Source organism: Gadus macrocephalus, chromosome 11 (genome assembly GCF_031168955.1).
Source record: "Gadus macrocephalus chromosome 11, ASM3116895v1".
Classification (NCBI taxonomy): Eukaryota; Metazoa; Chordata; class Actinopteri; order Gadiformes; family Gadidae; genus Gadus; species Gadus macrocephalus.
In genome coordinates, this window is record NC_082392.1 from 3,280,729 (window position 1) to 3,292,771 (window position 12,043).

The 12,043-nt window shown below is 49.4% G+C and overlaps 1 protein-coding gene across 3 annotated transcripts; it reads left to right on the forward strand.

Moving 5' to 3' along the window:
• Positions 1 to 565: 565 nt before the first annotated feature.
• klhl22 (kelch-like family member 22) lies at positions 566 to 8,601 on the forward strand. Of its 3 annotated transcripts, none has more exons than XM_060066095.1 (8): positions 566 to 727; positions 1,093 to 1,416; positions 1,521 to 1,686; positions 2,269 to 2,580; positions 3,882 to 4,294; positions 4,898 to 5,090; positions 6,415 to 6,648; positions 7,266 to 8,601. In XM_060066095.1, the coding sequence occupies exons 2-8, from the start codon at positions 1,196 to 1,198 to the stop codon at positions 7,608 to 7,610; spliced, it is 1,884 nt and encodes a 627-aa protein (XP_059922078.1). In that variant the 5' UTR covers positions 566 to 727; positions 1,093 to 1,195; the 3' UTR covers positions 7,611 to 8,601. The 3 variants fall into 3 exon arrangements, with proteins under 3 accessions (XP_059922078.1, XP_059922076.1, XP_059922077.1); XM_060066093.1 differs by having other exon boundaries at positions 1,093 to 1,415; positions 1,502 to 1,686; XM_060066094.1 differs by having other exon boundaries at positions 1,093 to 1,407; positions 1,494 to 1,686.
• Positions 8,602 to 12,043: the final 3,442 nt, after the last annotated feature.

Below are 12,043 nucleotides of genomic sequence, written 5' to 3' on the forward strand. Positions count from 1 at the left end.
TTAAGAATACTGCCAATGTCAACATTAGTTAACATCTTATCAGCCAAAGTATTGTTATTGGATAGGATTGTATTGGAATGTAATCTTGCACTGAAGGGCGTAATTTTGGCCCTGTATTATTTTGTTTAATGCGTTTGGGGCAGATGTGCAGCGCAGCATGTAAAACAATATTTTATTTCATATTATTATTATTACAGAATGGATTTCTATAAAAAATCTAAAGGCCTGTGCGCACCGGAGAATGGGGCATGGGGTGCATGGTGCACAGATAAACGCTCGACCGTAGTAGATCACCTCCTTGTTGGCCGAGCTGTGCGTTATCTACGTAGCCAGACGCAAGACCTGTCGAAATGGCGCCCTCTGCTGTCCGATAGAGGGTCCTGCGATCAAGTGCAATATTTTTTATAATGTATGTAGCCGTCTTTTGGCAGCTCGGCAATATTAAAAAATTATATAAAATAATAATTATATAGGTTATATGCAACTAAAATCCGATAAAACGTTAAAAATAAAAAATAAAATAAAAATTTGAATCCCGATTGGTCCTTGTGAAAGGGGCGGGGCTAACCGACGGCCTCTAACACTTGACGTGTGATCCCACGTGACAGGCCAGAAGTAAACAGTGTTGTTTTGATTTGTCAAACCGTGTACCTGCGACGAAGCGGTCGGCGTTAGTTCCTTTTTCAGGCCAACATCGACCTTCAACAACATGTCCCGATTAAAAACGGTTCGTTGGATGATGTGTGATGTCGATTTAGGAAATGTACCGTCTTGTTTTGTCTTCTTACTAGCTAGTAACTTAGCCTTTAAATCATCGACGTAACGTCGCGTTACTGCACAGGCTAGCTGTTTTAAAGGTTCAATACTAACCACATCGACTATACACATATATATATATATAGGCCTATATATATATATATATACACATCTCTTCTAATGTTACTCTAACACCATGCGCAGAACTTGATCGTTCCACTTAACAACTCTGACTAGCCGTCCTGTAGCGTCAACATCAGCTGACGAGCACAAGTAACGTCGTTAAACTCACATCTACTGCTTTTCTGTCCCTTCCCAAACCCGCTCAATGTGTAGTCGCAGGGGCTTCCAAAATGTCGCCAGTGATACAGACGACAACGGTACTTTTTAGTTGAACAGAAGAAGGTTAAGGAGAGCCAACAAAAGCTCCTGTCCTGCCATGGCTGAGGCCCGCCAGCTGAGTCCGCTGGCGGGACGGGCCGACGTCGCGGGCCCCTCCAGCCGCCAAACCTATGCAAGCTCTGCCCACTATGGGACCGTGATGAGCGGCCTCCACGACCTGAGACAGAGCGGCATCCTGTTCGACGTGGTGCTCCTGGCGGAGGGTCGACCCATCAAAGCCCATCGCATCCTTCTGGCCGCGGCCTGCGACTACTTTAGGTAAGGCAGGCCCTTGTCAAGGTTTGTTTGGGCTGTTAGGGTTGTAGATTTTAGTTTTGATTGAGCGGCTCTGCGACGTCTGACGGGGAGTTATTTCATCCTAGGGGGATGTTTGCTGGGGGGCTGCGCGAGGCTCAGCAGACGGAGATAGCCGTGCACGGTGTTACCTACACGGCCTTGTCGAAGCTGCTGGACTTCATCTACACCTCGGAGATCGAGCTAGACCTGGACAATGTGCAGGAGGTGCTAATCGCTGCCACTCTGGTCCAGGTAAACATTCAAACACATCATACGAATGGAGATCCATAAAGGAACTCTAGCAGGCCGTTCTTTCCATATGAACGTCATCGATGAGTAGTGCCCATTGTTTGATTAAGCCCGATAATCAAAAGCTCGACTCACATTTACATTCAGGGCATTTAGCAGACGCATTTATCCAAAGCGAAATTACAATAATATATCGCTGTCGGTACAGTAAGGATGTTCAAAGAACCAAGTGCCAAACATTTACAATCGCAAGGTTAACCCATTCCCCGTATACAACAAAGACAGCTAGGATAAGATGCTACACAATGCTAAGTACTATTTTTAAGTGCAAGGACGTGAGGGGAAAAGGGGAAGCTCTGAACAAGTAAGTCTTGAGTCTTTTGCGGAAGTTTGTGAGTGACTCTGCGGTCCTTACGTCGGCAGGGAGCTCGTTCCACCACTGCGTTGCCAAAACAGAGATGAGCTGTGACTGTGATGAACGACCTTTGCTTGCTCTTAGCGATTGCGGTACCAGGCGTCCAGCGGAGGCAGTTGATCTTCAACCTAACAGACTGACACCCATGTATCTAACCCTCTTTTCCTCAGATCGGGGAGGTGATCAGCTTCTGCTGCGACTTCCTCTTCTCCTGGTTGGACGAGAGCAACATCCTGGAGGTCCACAAGCTGGCGGACATGTTTGGCCTGCAGCAGCTGGAGACCAAGATCCACGCGTACATCCTGCAGAACATCCAGACGCTGTCCCGCACCGCGGCGTACCGCCAGCTGCCCCCCGACAAGGTGCTGCAGGTCCTGAGCAGCGAGGAGCTGGAGGTGCTCAGCGAGAACGAGGTGTACGAGGCGGCGCTGCACTACCACTACAGCCCCGAGCAGGTGGAGACGGACCAGGTGTGCCTGCAGGTGGGTCCCCCTGTTGCCCCCCCCCCCCCCCCCCCCCCGCCCCCTCTGGGTTCTGAGCCACCACAGAGTATTCACATGGTACCGCAGAGTCGCTCACCAGTCTCCGCAATAGACTCGAGACTCTGTTGTTCTGAGTTCACCTGGACTCCGCATAGCCTCCCCCCTTAACCCCCCAGGGCCCTCACTTATTGTACGTTGTACGTCCGTGCACTTAAAAATACTACTTAGCATCGTGTTGCATCTGCAAAAGAGGCCACTCCTAAAATAAGCAAAAAAATATTAATGCAAGATATTTTTGCTTTGTAATAAGCAAAAATATCTGCCAATGGAACAAGTGAAAATTGTAAGATTTCTTGAAATAAGACATCATATTGAAGCCTAACAAGATAAGAGTGATCTTGAAATTTGCTGGGAAAACTAATTTTTAGCTATATTTTACTCGTATTGTGATGTAAAGGATGTGATGCAAAAGACGATTCATCTTTTACAAATAACACAGCAGCTTAAAAACCTAATGACATGTCAAAAAAGCTTGTTTAACCCGAGATATGACTCAAAACAAGATGTTTTCAATACAGTTTCACTTAACAACATATTCAAGATGCACTGTCTAAAAACAAGCTCCTTTATATCACTTAAATCTTGCTCTTTAGGTGATTTTGTCTTATATTAAGTGTGATGAGATATTTTGACTAGAAATTAGAAAAATATACTTGGCAAGATTTAGAGTTTTTGCAGTGTATTCAAGCTTTCTTTGTCGTATACGGGTAATGGGTTAACCTAGTGATTGTTAGTGCTTGCTTGGCACTTGGTTCGATGAACATCCTTACTGAACTGAAAGCGATATGTTGTTTCTCTTTCTTTTGAGAAACAACCTATACTTTTGTATTGTAAGTGGCTTTTGATAAAAGCGTCTGTGGCTTCTATTTAATGATTCAAATTATGAGGGACTAAACATTCCTTAGGAATGCTGCTGGGGTTTTCCTGCTCCAAACTCAACCATGTAACAGTGAATATATATAACCATGGCCGCATACATAATATAGTGCTTTGTATTTATTTATTGTATTTATTACATTGTTATTTTGTCCTGTGTCCTTCCACTGCTGCTGCAACAAACACATTTCTCCTACGGGGGATTAATAAAGTTATATCTTATCTTATCTTATCTTATCTTATAACAAAGTGGTGTCAGGTGCTTTCCCCTTTTCCTTTTTATCAATTCCCTTCCTCATGCGGAGGAAGCTTCCCACCGTCCCTCACCCCCCCTCTCCCCTCCCCTCTCCTCCCTCCGTCTCCAGGACAACCTGAAGATGCTGGAGGCGGTGCGCTTCTGCCTGATGGAGCGGCCGGTGCTGCAGCGTCTGTACGGCCGCCTGGACGCCTGCCCGCTGAAGGAGTCGGTGGCGGCGGCGCTGCGCTACCACGAGCAGGAGGTGCTGCAGCCCGTGCTGCAGGGCCCGCGCACGCAGCCGCGCTCCAACGCCCGCTGCGTCCTGGGCTTCGGCGGCATGTACGCCAACTCGGGCGCCACCTCGGACACCGAGGGGCTCTTCCAGGTGTTCCACCCCAGCTGGGGCGAGTGGCGGACGCTGGGCGCCGCGCAAGCCCCCCACATGTCCAACCAGGGCGTGGCCGTGCTCAACAACTTTGTTTACCTGGTGGGCGGCGACAAGAACACCAGCGGCTTCCGCGCCGAGACCCGCTGCTGGAGGTCAGCGTCTGGATGTGTTTATGGATGAATGGATGAATGAATGCCTTTTATAGCCACTATGCACGTTACAATGAGATTAAAAGCATCTCCTTCCCAGTGCAGTTTAGAGTTTAGTGTGCCTGGGTGTGTTTGAATCATACTGGGGGTCAGCCTCTGGGTGTGTATAGTGTGTCTGGGTGTGTTTGAATCCTACTGGGAGGTCAGCTGCTGGAGGTGTTTAGTGTGTTTGAATCCGGCTGGAGGGCCAGGTCTTTATGTATCGAGGAACAACTTGGTGTGGTGGTGAAGGAGAGAATCAAGACGATTTGTCGGGTGGCTTTAATCGCGTGCGATGCGTGATGATGTTACGAGAGCGGGATCGTGTTCCGCGGCATACGCTTCGGCCCGTCTATTTACAGCGCACACAGCAATCTCACTGTGTGCCTCCTTAGGTGAGCTCACACTTAATTCGATCCCGGCTGTAATCGTCCCTCACAAATCCGCTTACGTCTGATTAAATCTCAGCGATCGTGGAGTCGCCGCTTCTGAAGCTTTGTGCCTTTCGGCGGTTGTTGTTGTTGTCGTGCGTCGACTCGTCGTGTGCTGTTTGTGTGCGCCCTCCAGGTACGACCCCCGACACAACAGCTGGTGCTGCATCCAGCCCCTGCTGCAGCAGAGGGCCGACCACAGCGTGTGCGTCCTGGGGGAGCACATCTACGCCATCGGGGGCCGCGACTACCGCAACGAGCTGGACTCTGTGGAGCGCTACGACCCCCACACCAACACCTGGGAGTGCGTCGCCCCGCTCAAGAGAGAGGTACTGGGGGGGGGGGGGGGGGGGGTGGAGCCTGGGGATGTTTTGTAGGAATGTGTTTAGGTGGACACGCCCACTTGTGCTGCCAATCACACCTGGTGGTATAATATGTCACCTTTTAAAGTGTCGTTGGTCCCACTGTTTCTGCTGGAGTTTATACACTATGGGGTTAAGAATTATTGTTTCGGATTGAGGGTTACGACCGTGGTTACGACCGTGGTTACGACCAATGCAGATTTTGTGATGCTGTTTTTAGTACCGTCGTTGTGTATGAGCGATGTTGTGTGTAGAATGCGCATCCACACACCGCATTCCATAAACAAGTTAAACGAGTTACACGATAGATGTACGGGAAGCCTAACACTGTCTCGGACGCACCCACCTTAAAAATCAATGTCTTCCCGGAACGAGCTCCACACATCCAAACACCGTTGGGATGTACTATAAGTGTCTGGGAAGCTCGACTTTCTCTCGGACTCCCCAGTCCACCGCTTCCCAGACAGAGCTCCACATGTCCACACACACCCCCACGGCCCCGCTTGGGCGCGACGTGGAAGTATCTCGCAAAGGCCACTCCTATGTCAACAAACGAGAAGAACGCATAGTGTTCTGAGGAGACAAGAAATAGGATTTTACTCTGGTTTTCTCAAAATCAGGGTCGTACTTAAGTGTCATGATATAATTAATTACTGGGCATAAATGGCTATGGGGACGATCATATAAGCCCATGTTTTGAAACAAACCAAAACGTTTTTTGGTTCAGTTGCTCGCATGTCCTCGAACGAGCCACAGGGCGGCGCTATAAACTCGGTCATGATGCGCTAGTGCACAGCACACCACCTCCGCCTGATTCAATGCTAGCGGGGACTGTAGTGATACGATACTTATCTCCCTCCCTCCTTGATGGGAGCCCCACTCTCATGAGATTCTATTATTATGGGGTCCCCAGGGTCAAACATTGACCCCAGGGTCAAAACGGGTCAAACCTTCGCCCACAGTTGACACCAAAGGGCTGATTATGGTCCCATGTTCCCCAAACGCATGGGGGTTACGGACCCCTTACGTCCTTGCGGACCCTCCTTGCGTCCACCGCAAGGGCGGTGGACGTGCGCCTCCAAAAAAAGGTTAACCTTCCGTCTGGGGGGACGCAGCAGCGAGGGCTGTGATTGGTCCGCTTGCTAAAACCCCACGCAGAACCATGAAGGTTCACGACGCCGTCGAAGCGTCTGCGTGGTCGTTTGCGTCGCCTGAGCGTGGGACCGTCATCAGCCCTTAAGTTCTCTGCCGGTCACCCAGCACCCACCCGGCGCCCCCCTCTGGTCCTCAGGTGTACGCGCACGCGGGCGCGGTGCTGGACGGACGGATCTACGTGACGTGCGGCCGGCGGGGGCTGGCCTACCTGCGGGAGACGTACTGCTTCGACCCGGCCACCGACCAATGGGCGGCCTGCGCCGAGGGCCCGGTGGAGCGGGCGTGGCACGGCGTGGCGGCCCGCGGCGGCCGCCTCTACGTGATCGGAGGGAGCAACGACGAGCACAGCTACCGCCGCGACGTCCTCAAGGTACCAGACACACTGACGTGGGGCTGGGCGACTTTAGCGTCAAACGATCACAAAACTAATGTCATCTCATTTTCTTTTTCATTTTTTTTACTAAATGTTTTACATAAAGTGCAGTCCAGCTGGATACATATCCGTACATTATTTTAGATTTCAATATACTTTTTTACAATTTTGTGCTTTTTTCTAAGGCGAAATTTCAAAGTTCTCAGTTACAAAAGTGTTCTTTGAGAGAGACGTGCTGAATAAATGCATCATGTTTTCAAACTCAAAAATAATCGTTTGAATAATCGTGATTCCACGATATTGGAATGATATTGACCAAAATAATCTTTATGATTATGATTTTTCCCATAATCGAGCAGCCCTACACTGATGTGACGGGGGTTGTTTATTGATCTGTCGGTCGTCAGGGTTTTTTACTGTTTTATCTCTGCTTTTAGATTTCAGTTACAGCCATTTATCGATTAGTTTTAACTCTGAAATAATAATGGTTGGCCAACAATTGAAAGAGGATGACGAAAACCGTTCACCCCATGACATGAATTATTATCACGATCTCCCATTAAACCAGCGCTCTCTCCGTCTCCTCCCTCGCTGTGTGCGCGTGCGGCCACCAGGTGGCGTGCTTCGACCCGCAGGCCGACTCCTGGTCCCTGGTGAGCCCGCTGCCGGCGGGCCACGGGGAGCCCGGGCTGGCCGTGCTGGACGCCCGCATCTACGTGCTAGGGGGCCGCTCGCACAACAAGGGCAACCGCATGAGGTACGTGCACGTGTACGACGCCGACCTGGACCAATGGGAGGTCGGCACGCCGTTCGAGGGGCGCGTGTCGGGGCTGGCGGCCTGCGTGCTGCCCCTGCCCCGGGCCGTGATGGCCCAGGCCCGCGGCTGGCAGCAGCACATCAAGCGGGCGTCCTGGGCGGACGCGCCCATGGAGCACTCCGAGTACTCCAGCGACGACTGAGCGCCCCCCGGTGGTCGGGCGAGGTTTTTGTTTTTTGTTTTTTGGTTGGAAGTGTGCGGAGGTGGAGCTAACTGAGCCTTGTTCGTCCTGATGGTCGCCTCTTTTGGGGTCGGGGTGGACCCCTGGGGGGAGGGGGTGGGTATGGGTGCCAGGGGTCCGGGGGTTTGGAGTGCCTTTGAACTGATCGACGGGACCCTCGATGCGGACACTCACTTTGGTTCTGATTTTGGGGTCAAACTCGTAGAAGTGTTGGTTCTTCTTTCTTTCTTCTCTTCTTTGAATCACCGCTCCAGGATTTCTGCGTGCACGTCCAGCCGTCTCTGAAAGGCTGTGCATACTGAGAGGTCGGGAAGAATGACAAGTCGGACTTCTATGCAAACAATACAGTGTTCCTTTTGATATCATGGACCGCTGGTTCCAGTCTTCCAGTGAAGACGAAGTCTTATTTGTTTTTGTTACTTTTAACATGTTTGGGTTTTAAAATAGGTCATCGCAAAGGCCTGGCAACTGCTTGTTAATCTAAAGTATTACGGTGTGTCTCACTCAGTACTAGTACTAGATGGCCAAAGTATGCCTTGTTTTCTCTGGTTGCATTTAACCTGGCTTTGGATTTTGCTCACGTTTTTCCTTTCCCGATGAAGGTGTGCCTTTTTGTTACGGTTCAACTGAACAATACTTGTGGGTTGAGGGTTGTACTTACGACCACTAGTCACATGATTCCTTCCACAATGTCTCAGCCATCCATCGTTACGATGAGAAAGCCACGCCTTGCATTGAGTCTCAATGTGGAGGCCAATGAGGGTAAGTGGTGGTTGAGACCGGCATAGATCTGCATAGTTGTTTAGGTCAAATGGCAGCAGAAATGGTGGAAAACTAAATGCACATATTAATGTTTGAAATCTGAAATCTGCACAATTATACAAATCATGCATTCATAACATTCTTGTATCACGTATCTTTTGGGGTTTGATTAAAAATACATAATATATCGGTTTTTTTTACCTGGAGTATTCATTGTGAGTTGCACAAGGTTTCTCAGTATTCACACCAACAAGTCACACCATTTTCATGCTTTCTTTCTTTCGTCATGTTTTTGTTTCAGACATCCATTAACCAAATGAGCTTCACAAACAGTTTGTCTTTGCAGATTCCAAGAAAGCACATTCCATAATCCTATCGCTCTTATCTTATGCCTTTTGACATTGACTGTTTCGTCCTGGCGTGTCCATAGGTTTGTATTATTATTGGATGGAGATTTTGATACATCTCCAAGCCATTGGTATCCATAGTCCTCGTTAAGAATCCCGATAAGCTTGGGTGTTTCGGAGCGTAACCCTGCCGAATAATTACTAAGTTCTTTCTTTATTTGTTAAGACAGAAGGGATGGCACGCTTCCTAGATTCACAATTCATTAAGTCAGTTAAAAGCTTTTATCTAAAGAAGAAAGGTGAGAGTCACTTACTCAGAGCAAGACATCCCCAAAACTCAATACTACCTCTGGTGTATTCCAGGGTTCAGTGCCAGTTTATTGAGCTCTTTTTAAACGACGATTGCCATGAAACCTGCTGATATATCGTGATTGTGATTCAAGTTCGGATAGGGATATTTCTGGGGCAATGATGGTTCTACATATTGAGGCCACAAAGGTTTTGTGTTCTCTGTACAGATGAATCACAAGACGGTTGCAGACAGTGGTCTGGTCTCATTGGACAGTCTGCCTCAGATGGTCTTAAAGGAGGTCTTGCTGATCATGCACTGGACACAAATCATTTGGTTTTTGGAAATGTCTTCAATGGACGTTTTTCCCTGTCCCTTTGGAATAATTGCCGTCGGGTGCCATCTGCTATTTGCGTATTTTCTGGCCTGCACTGAGTTGAACCTTGTGGCTTAAAGCCTTTTGACACATTTCAAATGAAAATGTGGAGATTTGTGTGTGTTGTTGAACCACTTAACGCACAGAGAAAGCTATTGAGCCTCTAGGTAGTTCTTGTGATAAGCAGGCTCTAAAATGTTTAGCAGGTGCAGTAGTAATAGTCAAAGTCTCAATCTTAGCATTTCTAGAGAATCATGCAGAAACTAAAACAGATGGACATCAAATTAAATATAGATATATAAATATAAATACAGAAGAAAATATGAATCAGCACAACAGGGGTAAAACAGGAGCCTACAAGAATAAAGTGACCCAAGCAAACTGTTTTAATGAATACATGGCGTCACAGTTTGGAAATCTGCAAAGGAGATTGAACATGAATTTAAACATCAATACATTTATATGTGTGTTCCCCAAAGAGCTAGTTTTATCACGGCATAACTTCTACAACGCTTAAAACACAGACACCCCCCAGCTGTCCGCTGCGACCCCCCCCCCCCCCCCCACCCACACTGTATCTGAAAGTGCACTAGAATCAAACCGCCGGCGGAGAGCTGTGGTGCATGGCCCCCGGCCCCCCCCCCAGTTCCTCTCCATTTGGCTCCTCCAGCTCCGTCCGTCCTCCTCCACCTCCCACGGCCGCCGGAGGCCGTGCCTCCGTCAGCTGCCGCCCGTCCCCGCCCTCCTACTTCACATGTGCGTGCCAAAGCCCCGTCATGTGGTCCGTCGGCCGCCTTCTGACACCTGAACTAGGTACCGCAGGGCCAAGCGTGCCGCCATGTCCACGTGCTCCGTGTATATACACATATATATATATATATATATATATATATATATATATATATATATATATATATATATATATAATGTATATATATTTATAGATATGTGTATCTTCACGCCCTGAGCAATGTTACAAGCAATTCATTCTGAGGACACCATTGCCGCCCAGGGCGTAGTAAAGTATGTACTTAAGCTCGTCAGAGGCGGCCGCTGCAGATGTTTGAGTGGCTGCTGTTTTTTTTTTTCCTTTTTAGGTGTTGCTCTTATCCGGGCCATTACCACGGCAATTAAAGCGACTAAAAGGGCCCATTGTGGAGTGCTGAACAGTTTTTAACTGGGGGGGGGGGGGGGGGGGGGGGTCGGACATGAGTGTCCAGGGAGACATGGGGACTAAGTGAGCTCCCCCCCCCCCCCCCCCACACTCCCATCCTTCTAGTTATCCGGCTGGGCTCGAGGTGGGAGAGGGGAGGGCTGTCCACTCCAGACAATGAGGAACGGTTTCGTCCCCGCTCTAAAATGGCTTCCCCGGAGTGGGAGACTCTGTTATTGATGGGCTGCAAACGGTTTCATTATACTTTACGCTGAGGTGACTCTGCTGACAGCGTAGCCCTGGTAACGAGCGCGCTGTTTAGGATGAGATACGCCGCCGTCAGACGGAACATGATTTATTAAGCCACGGCGGGGCGGGACTGTTTCACAGAAGCTGGGTGAAGGGTTTTACACACAAACAGATACAGGCCGGAGGCGTGCATGCGTTGAACAGAATATGCATTATTACAAAAAATGAAGTTGATTGTTTTTCAGCTTAACTCAATATAATGGTACCTCTGTTCTGGACTAGTTTCCCAACTTTATAAATGTTCCCAATTTTGTTTTTAACAATGTGTCACATTTTAAACGTCACATACCTCAAATGAATTCAAGCAATGGTTAAGAATTACTTAGTGACTGACTGCAACAAGGGTTGGAGAATGATCATCATCGTGCACCACGGACATCCTGTACACACATCTGCACGTGCCTTCACGTGCGTATGGAGACGAGTGTGTTGACCAGCTCAACACACACACACACACACACACACACACACACACACACACACACACACACACACACACACACACACACACGGCGAGAGCAAAGACGGTTAAAACAGAGTAAGTGGGCAGAAGGGGGCAGTTAACTTGAGCTGAATAAAAACAAGTCCCGGCAGACTATTAACACTACTCACAGAACCCCCATCCCGACCACGCTGGCCTTTACTGCGGCCATTAACAGCTCATATCCACCGAGGCGGGGGGGGGGGGGGGGGGCAGTTTGTCCCCGCCACGTCCCCTCCCCGGATTGAGGGCCGTTTAACGCTCCCTGGGACGGGGCAGAGCGGTGCAGGGGCCCTTTATGGGGCCCGGTGGGTAAACCCCAGCAGGTGAGGCCTTTCACACCCCCCCCACCCTGTCCGCTCCCCGGGCTGGGGGCCACAATAACACAGGGGTCTTTAATGCATGCTGGGCCGACCACGACGACTCCAGTGTGGTCCTCATTAGATCAACAAAGAGGAAACGCAAACAAACCCAGCGGTGGTTTCCTTTGGTCACACGGCGGGCTTCCAGAACGGGCCCCGTCAGAGGGGCCCCCAGGGGCCGGGCCCCGTCAGAGGGGCCCCCAGGGGCCAGGCCGCTCACAGGACGCTGACAGGAGGCGAGACACTGTCGGTGTTCGTTTTGACCCTGTTGTTAAGCGGCGGTCATGGTGGTTTTAAACTGAACACACTTGCATC

What these genes read in the sequence shown, in the direction of transcription:
- klhl22 (XM_060066093.1), top strand. Translation starts at nt 1,196, where the DNA reads ATGGCTGAGGCCCGCCAGCTGAGTCCGCTGGCGGGACGGGCCGACGTC. An exon ending in TCGCTGCCACTCTGGTCCAG is followed by an intron (nt 1,687 to 2,268) that starts GTAAACATTCAA and finishes TCTTTTCCTCAG; the next exon opens with ATCGGGGAGGTGATCAGCTT. An exon ending in ACCGCCGCGACGTCCTCAAG is followed by an intron (nt 6,649 to 7,265) that starts GTACCAGACACA and finishes TGCGGCCACCAG; the next exon opens with GTGGCGTGCTTCGACCCGCA.